This window comes from Prionailurus viverrinus, chromosome B3 (genome assembly GCF_022837055.1).
Source record: "Prionailurus viverrinus isolate Anna chromosome B3, UM_Priviv_1.0, whole genome shotgun sequence".
Lineage (NCBI taxonomy): Eukaryota > Metazoa > Chordata > Mammalia > Carnivora > Felidae > Prionailurus > Prionailurus viverrinus.
This window is the reverse complement of record NC_062566.1, coordinates 41296538-41313128: the sequence shown is the minus strand read 5'-3', so window position 1 is coordinate 41313128 and position 16591 is coordinate 41296538. Positions and strand designations below refer to the sequence as shown.

Genomic DNA, 16591 nt, shown 5'->3' with positions numbered 1-16591 from the left:
TTTTTTAAACGTTTATTTGTTGAGAAACAGAGAGAGACAGAGCATGAGCATGGGAGGGGCAGAGAGAGGGGAAGACACAGAATTCGACACAGGCTCCAGGCTGTGAGCTGTCAGCACAGAGCCCAATGCGGGGCTCAAAATCACAAACCATGAGATCATGACCCGAGCCGAAGTCGGACGCTCAACCGATTGAGCCACCCAGGTGCCCCTCTATAATAGTTTATAATATGTACGTTTATTTGCTGGAGCCAGAATTAAAGGTATATTGAAAGGATTCTTAACTTTTTTAGTCTTTATTTTGAAAGAAGCTACATTTCTTCCTTTTGATTCGCATTAGTATTTCTAATATTTTTAAAAATAATTTCTTTACAATTTCATCTAAAAAATCATGAGTGCTGTATGATTTACTGTATATTCAGAATCAGTAGGTGCACCTGGCTGACTCAATTACATAGAGCATACAACTCTTGATCTTGGGGTTGTGAGTTTGAGCCCCCCATGTTTGGTGTAGAGATTACTTAAAAGTATTTTTTTTAATAAATGAAATTTGAACTAAGAAGGAATTGTATTGTTTAGTTGGTCCGTTTTACCATATGTAATGCAAAAATGGACTGCAGCACAAAAATCAAATAATTCATGTACAAATTAAAAATGGTTGTTTCCTGACTTCCAACTCAACTTTCTATTTGAATGTTAAACTAAACCTCACAATTCTGAAGCAGATATCATTTCCTTCTATAAACTTATCTACCCGTACCAAATTTCTTATTTTTACTGATTATAGGGATCTTAATTTTTCCAGTCCCCTGAGTCTTAGAGTCAGCCTCAGTTATTGTTTCCCCTTTGTCCACTTTTCATTGTACACCAAGTTCTGTCAACTTTTCATTTAAGATATATTTTGGATGATGTTTTACTTAAGATTTCGCTTAAACAAAATGTTTTGCTATTAAGTCTGTAAATGTTGGTATAATGGAAAGGGTAATTGTTTTTGGAGTCAGATCTCAATTCACATCACAGATTTGCTGCTTTGGACAAATTAACTTTTCAGCCCATTAGTTTATTCTTAGAATGAAGGTAATGAAATCTGCTTCATAGGATTGTTGTGGATTAAGGGTAACATGCATATTATATGACAATTAGTAGAAGTTGAATATCTTAAATTTTTTTCTGACTTTCCTAAAGAGCAGAAATTGGCAAATACTCAACTTTTTATCTTCTCAAGTAACTCCTCAATTTGTGAAGGTGTTATAAATCAAACTGTGTATTTGCTATTTATTGGTATTCTAATTAAATATTTAAAAATTTATATTATTTGGTCATTTTTGTACTTACCATCCACCTGTATAAACTGCTTATTTCTTAGTTATTATTGGGTCTCCTGCATTTCTCTACCCCCCACAGAATACCAAAGTCATAGGTGTCAAAATCTCGGCATATCACTTTTGGGATGTTTTACATTCTTTTTAAGATTTTATTAACACTTCACATGGAAGATTTGTTTTTATTTTTTTAATTTTAGTTAAAATTTTTTTTAAGTTTTTTGATCTTACTTGAGTCTGTTCTCAAATGTACTTCACTCTTTTTTTTATTTTATTTTTTATTTTTTAAAATTTACACCCAAATTAATTAGCATATAGTGAAACAATGATTTCAGGAGTGGATTCCTTAATGCCCCTTACCCATTTAGCCCATCCCCCCTCCCACAACTCCTCCAGCAACCCTCAGTTTGTTCTCTATATTTGGGTCTCTTCTGTTTTGTCCCCCTCCCTGTTTTAATATTATTTTTGTTTCCCTTCCCTTATGTTCATCTCTTTTGTCTCTTAAAGTCCCCATATGAGTGAAGTCATATGATTTTTGTCTTTCTCTGACTAATTTCACTTAGCATAATACCCTCCAGTTCTATCCATGTAGTTGCAAATGGCAAGATTTCATTCTTTTTGATTGCCGAGTAATACTCCATTGTGTATGTATGTATATGTGTGTATATATATATATGTATATATATATATATATACCACATTTTCTTTATCCATTTGTCCATTGATGGACATTTGGGGTCTTTCCATACTTTGGCTGTTTTCGATAGGGCTGCTGTAAACATGGGGGTGCATGTGTCCCTTTGTAACAGCACACCTGTTTCCTGTGGGTAAATACCTAGTAGTGCAATTGCTGGGTCGTAGGGTAGTTATATTTTTAGTTTTTTGAGAAACCTCCATACTGTTTTCCAGAGTGGCTGCACCAGCTTGCATTGCCACCAACAATGAGAAAGAGATCCTCTTTCTCCGCATCCTCACCAACATCTGTTGTTGCCTGAGTTGTTAATGTTAGCCATTCTGACAGGTGTGAGGTGGTATCTTTTGTGGTTTTGATTTGTATTTTCCTGATGATGAGTGATGTTGAACATTTTTTCATGTGTCAGTTGGCCATCTGGTGTCTTCCTTGGAGAAGTGTCTATTCATGTCTTTTGCCCATTTCTTCACTGGTTTATTTGTTTTTTGGGTGTTGAGTTTGATAAGTTCTTTATAGATTTTGGACACTAACCCTTTATCTGATAATATCATTTGCAGATATCTTCTCCCATTCCATAAGTTGCCTTTTAGTTTTGCTGATTGTTTCCTTCGCTGTGCAGAAGCTTTTTATTTTGATGAGGTCCCAGTAGTTCATTTTTCCTTTTGTTTCCCTTGCCTTTGGAGACGTGTTAAATAAGAAGCTGCTGTGGGTAAGATCAAAGAGGTTTTTGCCTGCTTTCTCCTCGAGGATTTTGGTGGCTTCCTGTCTTACATTGAGGTCTTTCATCCATTTTGAGTTTATTTTTGTGTATGGTGTAAGAAAATGGTCCAGGTTTATTCTTCTGCCTGTCGCTGTCCAGTTTTCCCAGCATCACTTGCTGAAAAGACTGTCTTTATTCCATTGGATATTCTTTCCTGCTTTGTCAAAGATTAGTTGGTCAAATATACTTCACTCTTTAAATGACTAAGAATTACAGAATAATTGGGCTGAATTAAATTTTTAATGCTTATTTTAAAAAAATTTTAATGTTGTGGCGCTTGGGTGGCTCAGTTGGTTGAGTGTCTGACTTCGGTTCAGGTCATGATCTCATGGTTCGTGGTTTTGAGCCCCACGTTGGGCTCTGTGCTGACAGCTCAGAGCCTGGAACCTGCTTCGGATTCTGTGTCTCCCTGTCTCTCTGCCCCTTCCCCTGATCACACTCTGTCTGTCTGTCTCTGTCTCCAAAAATAAACATTTAAAAAATTAAAAAAAATTTTTTTTAATGTTTATATACTTTTGAGAGACAGACAGAGCACAAGAAGAGGAGGGGCAGAGGGGAGACACAGAATCTGAAGCAGGCTCCAAGTTCTGAGCTGTTAACATAGACCCCAAAGTGGAGCTCGAACTCACGAACCTCAAGATCATGACCTGAGCCAAAGTTGGACACGTAACCGACTAAGCCACTCAGGCAATAATTGGGCTGAATTAATGAGGTTTTACTGTATAGTTGAATAATTGGAGTTGGAGTAGCTATTTCCTTTTGTTCAGTATTCTTTCTCTGCTTATGTTATTAATTTGCTCAGGAAATCCATTTAATCCAATAAAATCTTATAGGGTAGGACATCATTTATTTTCCTAGACTCTGTTTGAACTCTTAATTTGGAGCTATATGTTACTATATGCTGAGAAGCTTTGCTCATATTTTAGGAAGAATAAACTATTTGAGAGTACCTTCCAACTACCCTTATATACATGAAAGTATTCATTTACTTAAAAACAATATGTTATGGGGTGCCTGGCTGGCTCAGTCAGTAGAGCGTGTGACTGACCCTTGATCTCAGTGTTATGAGTTTGAGCCCCATGTTGGGCGTAGAGATTACTTCAAAATAAAATCTTTAAAAAAATATGTTATAGATTATTACTAAAAGACCACCTGAGAATCTAGGTCTTACTTCGTTTGAATTCGTTTTTTCATTGTAAAATTTAAAATTTAGAGATTTGGACAAAACACCACAGTTATTATATTCTGTATTCTTAGCTAGCTGTTCCCCAACCTGTTTCTTCTTCAGTAAAATCTAAAGAGACAAAGGAGTGAAAGTCTTAGGATCATTAACAAAACCTTTAGCATTTTTTAAAGTATTTTTTTCTTTTTCTTTTTAAATTTTTTTATGTTTAGTTTTGAGTGAGAGAGAGAGACAGAGCGTGAAGGAGGAGGAGCAGAGAGATAGGGAGACACAGAATCCTAAGAAGGTACCAGGCTCCATGCTGTCCACGCAGAGCCCAATCCGGGGCTCTAACACATGAACTGTGAGATCATGACCTGAGCCGAAGTCAGAAGCTTAACTGACTGAGCCACCCAGGCACCCCTTAAGTATTTTTTTATTTTCAGAGAGCGAATCTCAAACAGGCTCTGTGCCATCAGCACAGACCCTGAAGCTGGGCCTGATCCCACAAACTGTGAGATCATGACCTGATCTGAAATCAAGAATCGGATGCTTAACCAACTGAACCACCAAGGTGCTGCCCCTGTCACTTGTTTTTGAGGTGATGGTGGTGGAGGAAAGCAAAAAGAGAAGCAAGCTTTCAGGAAGATCATTTTGCGGTTTAAAGAAAAAAAATCTGTTGATGGCTCAACAGTGTTAGTGAGAGGCAGGCGTTCCTTCACAATTATGTTTATTTGTCCTTAGTTTTAATGAATATCACAAATATTTTGTTGGCTAAGATTCAGGAAATGAATATTTTACTGAGTATGCTTGTGAATAAGTCAGTTAAAATATTTGCATGTTTGTTGTCCCACTTCTAAAATCAGTATAGAGGTTGTCATTTTCTTGTTTGCGGCAAACACATGGTAGGCAGTTGTTATGGTAGGCAGTTGTTATTATTTGGAAATTTCAAGGCTAAACCCTGAAATCATATTTGTAGAAATCTAGGATTATAGTATGTATTTCCCAAATAAATACACTTGTTAGTGCCTTGGTTTCATATTTTGACAGAAATGCCACAATTAAGACTTCTGTTAATTCTTATTTTGACAATTTTATAGTAGGATTACTACATCAACCAAAGCAGAGAATAAGCTCTGTCTGTGGAATTTTCTGGTGAATATATTCTGACTGAACCTGTCTGGAGTAAAAGAATGTATAGGTCTTATTTTATGTAAGAAACATTGTTAGGTGTAAATGAGACTTTCAAGTTCTGACAGTTGGTCAGAATGTAAGCATTCACAGTGAATGTAAACTACTGGTTTAAATATCAGACCTTCAATAGTGGTACCAAAATAGCCTGATAAAATATTCTAGTAACAGTTAAAATCATCTAAAGCAGAGATCAGCAAACTTTTCCTATAAAGGACTAGATAGTACGTAAATATTTGAGGCTTTGTGGGCTCTATAATCCCTCTTGTAAAGTTTCAACTCTGTTATTGTTGTGCAGAAACAGCCAAAGACTATCCATAAACAATGAGAGTGTTCCAATAAAACTTTATTTAGACAAACAGGCAGGGGACCATAATTTGTCAATGAATTTCAGTTTAAAAATATACCATATTTGGGAACTCTGCACTTTCTGGTCAATATCCTGTAAGACTAAAACTGCTTAAAAAAAAAAAGTCATTATAGTTTTTTGAAAAACATGTCATAGAAAATAAAAATGATTTAGAATCAAGTAATGATTAAAACCTGCATGGCATCTCTTGGTTTTCAATCACTGATAAATCCCCTGGATGAAAAAAATCATAAGCGTCAATTGTCATGTATGCTCTCATAGGGTATCAAACTGTTCTATTTTACAGGGATTTGTTTTAAAACTTACTCATTGATTAAAACAAACAAAAAATTGTGACATGCTATTACCACATTTGCTAACATAAATACCAAGAGCACCTTCTTTTTTTTTTTTTAAATTTTTTTTTTTCAACGTTTATTTATTTTTGGGACAGAGAGAGACAGAGCATGAATGGGGGAGGGGCAGAGAGAGAGGGAGACACAGAATCGGAAACAGGCTCCAGTCTCTGAGCCATCAGCCCAGCGCCCGACGCGGGGCTCGAACTCCCGGACTGCGAGATCGTGACCTGGCTGAAGTCGGACGCTTAACCGACTGCGCCACCCAGGCGCCCCAAGAGCACCTTCTTTAATACTTGGGGGAATTGTTAAAGAAATTGATGATTTAAATGATTTCCTTGGTTGAACAGAAAATAATTCCCAAAAAATAATCCCTGAAGAATGTTTAATTACATTACCGTTCTCCTATCATTGATACTTGCTTTGAGTTTCCATCCTACTGTATTTATTTTTCTCCTATTCCATGAATGTACCACAAGAGTATGCTTTTGAATAAGTCCGTTAAAATATTTACGGTTGTAAATCCATTGGTTGTAATATCTCTGTAACCCATCTGACAATTCTGTTAAAACCTTGACACAAATGTGTTGCAGCTGAATTTAGAAACGTAAATATAATTGTAATGTATATATCTACTTTTAACCTTTTTGTTGTGAACTATAACTCATGTAGAATACATAAAACAGAGATGTACAGTTTAACAAGTTATTATAAAGCAAATGTCACTGGAACTACCATGCAAGTCAAGAAATACAGCATTGCCAGCATCCCAGAAGGCTCTTATATGCCATCTCCAACTATAACTCCTTCCCTTACCTTAGGGCTAACAATAATTCTGATTTTTATAGTATCCATTTTCTTACTTTTCTTTATAATTTTATCACCAAGTATGCAGTTGTAAACAATATAGTTTAATTTTGCCTGCTTTTAAACTTTGTAAGTGGAATCGTACAGTACAAATTATTCAGTATGTGACTAATATCTTAATACTGTATTTATTATAGTTATTCAGCAATAAAAATGGCCAAGGTAAACTGAAGTAATGGCATATTGAGCTGTGTTCAAGCCTGTCTTCAGTAAAACTGCTCCATGGGTGACCTGTCACATGTTTGGTGCCTCTTCCTGCCCTTTAACTGCATTTTGTAGGAACCTAGTGACAATCATAGTGGGTGGTGAAAGGCATAGCACTTGGCTTTGAAAACAGATTTCTCAATGGCTCTATGAGATCTTATATCACCCTGGAAATTTTATGGTGATAGGATTGACTGCGTTATATTTTATAAAGATTAGTTATAAAGATTTTGGTAACATGAGTTATTAATGTATACATATAGTAGAAACATATGTACACATACATGCATATGTTTCCTACTGAAGAAACACTTTAATCACCTAAAACACTTGATTTTATAGAAAAAATACTTTGTTTTTCAGGTGAAACTTCCACCGATGATGGAAATCATAACTGCTGAACAGCTGATGGAATATTTAGGTTAGTGTTGAAAAGTGGATGATTTTATATCTCTTTCAAAATAAACGTTTCTAAAACTAATATATTACCAAATTGCATCTTTCTGAAGTGCTGTTATATAATCTACTTTAAAATTATAATTTTGAAGCTCTTAATAAAAATTTCTACCCGTATGTTATTGTTTTTGGATGTTAAACCTTTCTGAAGGCTTTTCTAACCAGCATTAAAATTCTGTAATATAAATGAGACTGAGTAACTTCCAGAAAAGAACAAGATACATAATAATTCCTAATAAATTTTAGAATGGGAAATGGTACAGAAATTCTGACATTGCATGTAGAAAGTGTTAAAAAATATATTGAGTAGACTTAAAGATCCAGGAGATAATTTAGAGCAGTGCTATCCAAAGTGTGATTCATGGACCTTTGCCAGTCTATGAAATATTAGTTACCAAGCCACAGTGAGATAGGGGCTTGTGCCAAAATGTAAAACATGTACATAAATACACTGTTTAGTTGATCTGAAATGTTTCAGAGCAAATTTTCTTGATGAAGGAAGCAGTGTATTAAGTTGCATACTTAGGCAAGTTTCTTATTTCAAAACAGACTGGTGATACACAGTTTGCAGACCAGCTGCTTTCAGTAGAACTTGTTTACAGAGCGGGTAGCTGTATATCACACTGAAGTCTTTTACAATTTAATGAATAAGAATTTATATGTTTATACTGTTAAATATGAAATCTTAATCCATATTCTTAGTTCTTTTAGTAATTAAATGTGTAAGGAAAATTTTGTAAAAAAATTTGTCAGCTGATTATTTTGACAACTAGCTAACTGGTTTTTTGTGAAATACAGGCTTAGTGAAGTAATGGAGATTGCAGCTTTTGGAAGACCCTTTTCTTTATGTAATTAATATAATTTAATCCTACTCACTGGTTAGGGAAACCTTATAGTTAAGGTTAGATTACTTTTGAATACCCAGATATCTGGAAATAGATTTTCTATTTATACCTCTTTTAGTGTAGCTTAGTGATTCTTAAACTTTGTGATTTCTTTTAAGTTTTTATTTTATTTATTTTGAGAGGGAGAGTGAGAGAGAATCCCAAGCAGGTTCTGCACTGTCTGTGCAGAGCCTGACGCGAGGCTCGAACTCACAAACCATGAGATCATGACTCATGAGTTGGATGTTTAACTGACTGAGGCACCCAGGCACCCCTAAAATTTGTAATTTCTAAATTATATTTCATGGAGAAGGCTGAAATATGCTTGGTGCTTTGATGAATAGCCAGTGTGACTTCCAAGGAGTGTGGAAAGGGGATGACATTCCAAAAGTAATTGGGGTCAGGTCATATATGGCTCTATAGGCTAATACAGCAACTTTTGATGTTTGCTGTGAGTGAGCTTGGAAACCATTAGAGGATTTTCAGCAGAGGACTGATGTGATCTGACTTTGAGTTCAACAAGAATTCTCCGGCTGTTATGTGAAAATAGAATTTAAGAGGGAAAGGACAGAAGGAGGGATATCAGGAAGCTATTATAATGAAAGATGCTATTAGAACTGGCAAAAGATGGTGGTGGCTTTAAACAAGGTAGTAGAAGTGGAAATTTGTAAAATGTGGTCAGATTCTGTGGTCAGTTGAATGTAGAGTGAGAGTGGTTCACCCCATAGTTTTTGGCTTGAAAAACTGGAAGGATTGAGTTAACATCAGCTGAGACAGGTAAAATATGGAAGGAACATGTTTAGGGAGGAATAACAGGATTTTGGTTTTAGGGTGTTTATTGACATCCAAGTGGAGATTTCAGTAAGGCAGTTGCATACATAAATCTAGAGTTCAGAGGAAAGGTCTAGATCTGTGCTATACAATAGAAATTTCTGTGATGATAGAAATGTTCCGTATCTCTGCTGTCTAGTTTTGGTAGCTACTAGCCACATGTGGCTCTTGAGCTCTTAACTGCAGCATATGTGCCTGAGGACCTAAGTATTAAATTTAATTTTAATTAAAATTATGTAGCCATATGTTGCTACTGGCTAATGTATTAGGCAGTACAGATCTAGCCTGTAAATGTACATTTGGCAACAGACAACATACATAAATGGTAGGCTGCATGAAATCACAAGAATGAATGTAGAAAGAGAAGGGGAAAGGTTAATGGACTGAGTGTGGAACATGCCAATGATGAGAGGTTGTGGAATAAGGAATAACAGGCATGTTCAAGCCAGTAGAAGAAAAACAGGAGACTGATTTCCTAGAATCCAAATGAAGTTTCAGTGAAGAGTAAGATTAGCTGAACCAAATGCTGCTAATAGGTCAAGCTGGATGAAGACTAAAATTTGACTATTGATTGAGCCATAGAGGTCATTGGTAACCTTGACATGTGCATGGGAGGAAACCAGACAGGATGGGTATAAGAGAAAATTGGAAACCTTGATACATAGCCAATAGCAATGTAACATAACATAGCTACTTTGGAAAACAGTTTGTCAGATGTGTGTAGAGAGAGATTATAATGACAGGTCATAGAATCTAAGTTGCTTAAAGAGGAAATGAAGGTATAAATACATTTGTCACTTCCTTAAAAAGTTAAACATAGAATTACCACATGACCCTATAATTTCACCCAGAAGAAGTAAAAACATATGCCCATACAAAAACCTGTACAAAAATGTTCATAACAGCATTTTTCAAATAACCAAAAAAATGGATACAGCTCAAATGTCCATCAGCTGATGAGTAGATAAACAAAACGTAGGGGGCGCTTGGGAGGCTCAGTTGGTTGAGCATCTGACTTTTGACTTCAGCTGAGGTCGTGATCCTAGCATCATGGGATGGAGCCCTGTGTCAGGCTCCATGCTGAGTGTGGAGCCTGCTTGGTGTTCTCCCTCTCCTGCATGCACATGCACTCTCTCCCTCTGTCTCTCTCAAAAATAAATAAATAAACATTAAAAAAAAATCTCTTTCCCTCTGCCCTGTTCATGCTCTCTCTTGTAAAAACAAGTAAATAAATAAAACACAAAACTTAAAGACATTATGCTAAAGTCAAAGAAGCCAAGTCATGAAAGACCACATACATGATTCTACTTGTATGAAATGTCCACGATAAACAAATTTATAGAGACAGTAGATTAGTGGTTGCTTGGGATTGGTGGAGGAGTAAAAGGGCATATAGGGATTGACTGTTAATGGGTACAGAATTTCTTTAGGTGGGTACAAAAACGTTCTAAAATTAGATCATGATGATTTCCTTTAACATACTTGCAACCTATTGAGTTGTATACTTTAAATGGGTTTATTGTATGGTCTGTAAATTATATCTCAAAGCTGTTTAAAAAAACAACTGGAGAAAAGGAAAAGAACTTAAAAAAAGTTTTTTAAATATTTTTATTCATTTTTGAGAGACAGAGATACAGAGCGCTCATGGAGGAGGGACAGAGATAGAGGGAGACACAGAATCTGAAAACAGGCTCCAAGCTCTGAGCTGTCAGCACAAAGCCCATCACAGGGCTTGAACCCACAAACTGTGAGATCATGACTCGAACCGAAGTCAGACACTTAACTGACTGAGCCACCCAGGTGCCCCAAGAGTACTTTTGACAAAAAGAATTAGACTTAGATAGTACAGATACTTCATCTGTAGCAATAAGAAGTGAGACAGAATGTATTAAAAATAGATGCAGGTAGGTGGGTAGATACGGTTGTGGTAGCTTTTAGAAGGTCTCTTGAGTGCTTTTATTTTCTCAGTGAAATAGGGAACCAGGTCATGAGCTGTGCGTGAGGATGAAGAAGGAGTTGTTAAAGATGAGAGGGAAAGTATAAAATAGTTGTCTGTAGAAGAGTAGCAGAGTGAACGGGAGATGTGATATGATTCCTGAAGTTAGTGAAACCAGACCGCATGGTGGTATGATTTCTCCAGTCACATTTAGCTGCATTACTATAGACTTACATAGTGTGGGAGCAGGATTTAACCAGAGCTGGAGTTTTGCCAAGTGAATTTGTTGAAGAAAGAGTCTAGGGAATTGAAGATGTGTGTAGAGAGAGAGTATAATGATGGACCATAGAATTGAAGTTGCATAAAGAGGAAATAAAGATATAAATATGTTGAAGGCAAAAATTGTGGAATTAGTGGATTTTAGGTCCTGATGGAGCCTGAGAATTTTTGGAACCTGATAATGACAAAGCTGTATGACCATGGGGAATGAGTTTCTGAGGTAAGGTAGAATATAAGATTTTTGTTGAAGAAGAGGTCAAGGAACAGAAAGGCTAAGTTATTGGATGGATCAGCTCTATGAATATTGAAATTACCAAAAATTATGGCAGGATTTGTGTTGGAGAGAGATAATGAGCTAGGAATGAGAGGGATTAATCTGAAGTTGGTAGAGGACTGCAACCAGGTGGATGGATGATGGGTAGTATTTGATGACATGAGTTTTAAAATTGAGAAGTTTTAGGGAGGAGTGGGAGAGAGAATGACAAGGAGCAAACAGATATTTGCTCCACCTTCAGGCTCACTGGTAAAGAAGTATGAGAGAGAAGAACTGCCACTTTTAAGTTTATTTATTTTGAGAGAGAAACAGAGAATGCATGTGAATGGGGGAGGGGCAGAGAAAGGGGGAGAGAGAATCCCAGGCAGGCTTCTGTGCTTTCAGTGCAGAGCCTGATGCAGGGTCTCCGTACAGCAAACTGTGAGATCATGACTGGGCCAAAATCGAGAGTCAGATGCTTAACCAACTGAGCCATCCAGATGCCCTGAGAACTATCACTTGAGAAGGCTGCAGTGTTATCAAGCCAGAGCCAGATGTCATTTAGGTGAGAAGGTGAAGGAAACATTAAGAGAAGAAAATACCTAGAAGATTTTGCTAAGGAGAGTCCATGAGTTCCAGAGGACATTGATAAGAATTTAGGAATCGTCAGAATAAAAATGGTATTTAAAAATCTGTGGAAATTGATGAGATCATTACTAGAGACAGCATAAAGAGAGAAGAGGGTCAGGATTGTTCCCTGAAGTTCCCCAGCGTACAGACATGAGATAGAGCAGTGTTTCTCAGTCTTTTAATTATTGCCCCCTAAGGAGCCTTGTAGACTTTTTTGCCCTAGTCATCTACTCTAGGAAATTTATTTATTTATTTTTTTTTTTGAGAGAGAGAAGAGAGCACATGCACACACCAGCAAAGGAGGGGCAGAGGGAAAGGGAGAGAGAATCTTAGGCAGGCTCCATGTCCAGCACAGAGCCTGATGCCGAGCTCAGTCTCGTGAACCATGAGATTGTGATCTGAGCCAAAAAATCAAGAGTCTGACGCATAACCTACTGAGCCACCCAGGCGCCCCTCCAGGAGGTTTTAATACCACAGACACACTGTATATTTCTTCATGTACTGTGCCCTTTGAAGGCCACAAACTATTATAATAGCTAAGATATTTTTGGCCTCTCCCCGGGGAATCAGTTTTTGTCCCCCTCCTGCTACCCCACCCCCCACCCCCCTGGACAACATTGCCCCTGCTGAAATGCATGGGGTAGAGGATAGAGAAGTAAAGGAAGAAGTAACCAGGAAGGTAAGAGAAGAGCCAGGAGAGTGAAGTCATGAGGAGTATTAGAAGGAAGGAGGAGTACAGAATACTAGGTTTTAAGTATAGTTAGACCCTAAACCCTTGTAAAGAAGTAAAAAGAATATTACAAGGCTAGGGGTAGGTGGAAATATTTTAAGTTCAAGCTAGACGTGAAAATATGTAAGACATATTTGGAGGAGTGGCGTGAGTACAATTTGACTGTAGTTGGTAAGTCTGCATTTTGTATAGTTACAGGAAAGGAGATTGGATTAGATGGGTTACAGACTCTTGGGAGCCAGGTAGAGGAGTTAGGGTTTACTATAATAGGGCATTTAATCTATTTTAGTTTCTTAAGTGGGATAAATAACATGTAAAGTGTAGTTTTTAAGATGGTCTGTTTGAGACCAATTAGGAAGTAGGAGCAATAGCTCAGATATGGTCAAATATCAATAGATATTTGAATGTTTAAAATATATAATTTAAAGAATGAGAACATATATTTGTGAACCCAATTTCCTACCCATCTCTTCCATATCTAATCACTATCTTCTCTGCTTCCTTTGTTCTCAGATCATGACCAGAATCACCTAAACCTGCACTGTCCAGTATAGTAACCACTAGCCACATGTGGCTATTGAGCACTTAAAATTTTGCCAATGTGAATTGAAATGTTCTATAAGTATAAAATATACATTGGATTTCAGACTTAATAAAAAAAATTAAGTATCATCAATTCTTATACTGTTGAAATGATATTTTTAATATGCTGGGCTAAATAAATTATTAAAATTAATTTCATCTATTTTTACTTTTTTTTAATGTAGTTACTAGAAAATTTAAAGTTATATGTGGGCTTATATTTGTGGCTTGCATTATATTTCTCTTGGTCGGTGTTAACCTAAACTATACTGCTACTCTACAGTTTCTAGCTTCATTCTGGCTCTGCTTTCTGTACTGTCATAGGTTGATGCCATTTACCTACCTTCTCCCTACTGGTTATTACCACCACTCTTCTTGCCTTTGTCTGCATACCTTCTGACACTAAATGAGCTCTTTTGCTGTTAGTTCCCATAAATGAAGAATACAATTGTAGTGCCGAGACCCATGAGCAGAGCCAAAAGATATTAAGTGTGGAGGTACTAATAGTACAAAAGGATAAGATTGGAATGGAACTAAAAGCATCAGAAATTGTAGTGCTTTTTCATTTTACAGATGAAGAAACCAAAGCTCAGAGAGGTTAAATGATGTGCTGTCTCCATCTGGGCACCCTCTTAGGTGATTTAAAGAATGCTGAAACGCTCATATACTCAAAAGTATGTCCCTCCTCCCCCTTCACCCCTCAAAAGTGTTTTTGATACAGTATTTGAAATTCCCACTAGTCTTTTTCTTTCTTTTATTTTTCTTGTCCAGCAAATACTGACTGAGCACATACTGTGGACAAGTTATTTGGAGGTATCAACAGTGCAGTGAATGTGGTTGCATAAGCGTATTCTACTATGAAAATGTTAACATGGTATTTTTCTTAGAAAATAATTAGGATGTCTTTGTATATTAAATTGTTAGCTAGCAAAGCCATGAGGAAGCAGGATGTAGGGTAGAGAATTTTAATAGGGAAAAAAGAAAAGCGAAGAAATATCTACATCTAGGGTACCTAAAGTGGTTTGGAAGTCCTAGGGGCAGCATGAAAGTAATATCATCCTAATGAGAGGTGGGGGAGAAGTAAGCAAGAGTGATGTAAGAAAAGAGGTACTGAAGACGCTGCCTTGCCAAAAGTAAACTTCATTCAGGGCCAACCCTGCCAGAACAAATTGTTTAATTTTCTAAGCTATTTGGATTTTCTCCTCTTGAGATTACTTCAGTTCTCTGGAGGAACTGGAGAAACTTTTGAGTTAGTAAGCAAACACTAGTAGAAAGATTGTAAAATAAACCATTAATTGCTTTCGTAGCACCCAGCTTAGAGACTACAAGGGAATGAGAATTTTGATTGGCAAAGGTTAGAGGAGTACATTTTAATTTGAAAATTTCTGTTACTAGAGTATTAGAGCAGGGCCAAACATGGACACAGCCTGTTGGAGGGCTTCGGCGTTGAGAAAGGAACATGACAAGCCAGGATACCTAGGAAATGCTAGGAAGTTTAATAAAATAAGGTAGGGAAGAAGTGTAGGTAGAAGGCAGAACATGGGTAGAAAGATAATGTAAAGAAGCAGAAGACAAGCAGGAATATATACTATGACTTTATCCAGAATAGCTCACATGATGATGAGACTATGATGATGAGTAAGGAAGACAGTTGTTGGGATGGTGGTATTGTCTGACTTTTTTTTTTTTTTTTAACATTTACTCCTTTTTTGAGAGACAGAGACAGTGTGAGTGGGGGAAGGACAGGGAGAGAGGGAGACACAGAATCCAAAGCAGGCTCCAAGCTCCGAGGTGTCAGCATAGAACCCCACGCAGGGCTCAAACTCACAAACAGTGAGATCATGACCCAAGCTGAAGTCTGATGCTCAACTGACTGAGCCACCCAGGCGCCCCTGTCTGACTTTCTAAAAGATATTTTATTGGGTGCCTGCGTGGCTCAGTTGGTTAAGCGTCTGACTTCAGCTCAGGTCATGATCTCATAGTTCATGGATTTGAGCCCCGCATCAGGCTCGCTGCTGTCAGCACAGAGCATAGTTCGAATCCTCTGTCCCCTCTCTAACTGTTTCTCCCCACTCACTCGGGTTTGCATTTACTATCTCTCAAAAAAAAAAAATTAAAAAAAAAAGATAATTTATTTTATCTTTACATATAAATACTACTGTTGAAGTATTTTAATTTTGCCCAGAGTTGACCTCTCTTCTCTGTTCCCAATGCTCATTTGAGATAAGCTATTGCCAAAATCTCTCTTCGAGTTTTTGGCCTAATATAGCTGTCAGGTTTTTATTTCTTTTTTTTTTTTTTTTTTAATTTTTTTTTTTTTAACGTTTATTTATTTTTGAGACAGAGAGAGACAGAGCATGAACAGGGGAGGGTCAGAGAGAGAGGGAGACACAGAATCGGAAACAGGCTCCAGGCTCTGAGCAGTCAGCACAGAGCCCGACGTGGGGCTCGAACTCACATACCGCGAGATTGTGACCTGAGCCGAAGTAGGCGGCTTAACCGACTGAGCCACCCAGGCGCCCCAGGTTTTTATTTCTTGATTTCTATTTGTCTGGAATGTCCCATTAGTAACAAAGTCTTAGAGTTCTTTTTTTTGGGGCGGGGGGTGGGAAGCAGACCCAAAGTCTTGGGTTCTTTTTTTGAAATTCTTTCTTCTCTCTGTATACTGGTACTTCATAATGTGATTTATTACAAACTCTATTGTTTTCCTCTCCCCTCCAAATTAGCCTACATACCAATGTTATCTTCGTAAAGCACCAATTTCATATTTCACTTCTTAAAATATAAAGAAGGATAGATCCCTTATGATTTTTCACAAGCAGCCAAACTTACTATTTACGATGGTTGTTTTTTTAAGTTTATTTATTTAGACACCACGAGCAGGGGAGAGGCAGGGACAGAAAGGGACAGAGGATCTGAAGCCGGGTTCTGTGCTGTCAGCACAGAGCTCACTCTGGGGCTCAAACTCAGATACTGTGAGATCATGACCTGAGACAAAGTCAGATGCTTAACTGTCTGAGCCATCCAGGCACCCCTATTTATGATTTTCTGTAATCTGGTCCAGCCATATTTCCCACCACTTTATAACATAAATCATATGCATTTATTCAT

General features: G+C 37.2%; 1 protein-coding gene across 10 annotated transcripts in view; it reads left to right on the top strand.

Moving 5' to 3' along the window:
• The window catches only part of MINDY2 (MINDY lysine 48 deubiquitinase 2), a 100402-nt gene that overhangs the window by 9313 nt on the left and 74498 nt on the right, over positions 1-16591 (top strand). For all 10 annotated transcript variants that reach the window (XR_007152885.1, XR_007152884.1, XR_007152882.1 and 7 more), the window contains exon 2: positions 7263-7320. Coding sequence is in view for 2 of the 10 variants with exons in the window: in XM_047862108.1 (XP_047718064.1) it covers positions 7263-7320 (58 nt within the window). In the remaining 8 variants the exon portion in view is untranslated. The remainder of the gene's footprint in view (positions 1-7262; positions 7321-16591) is intronic.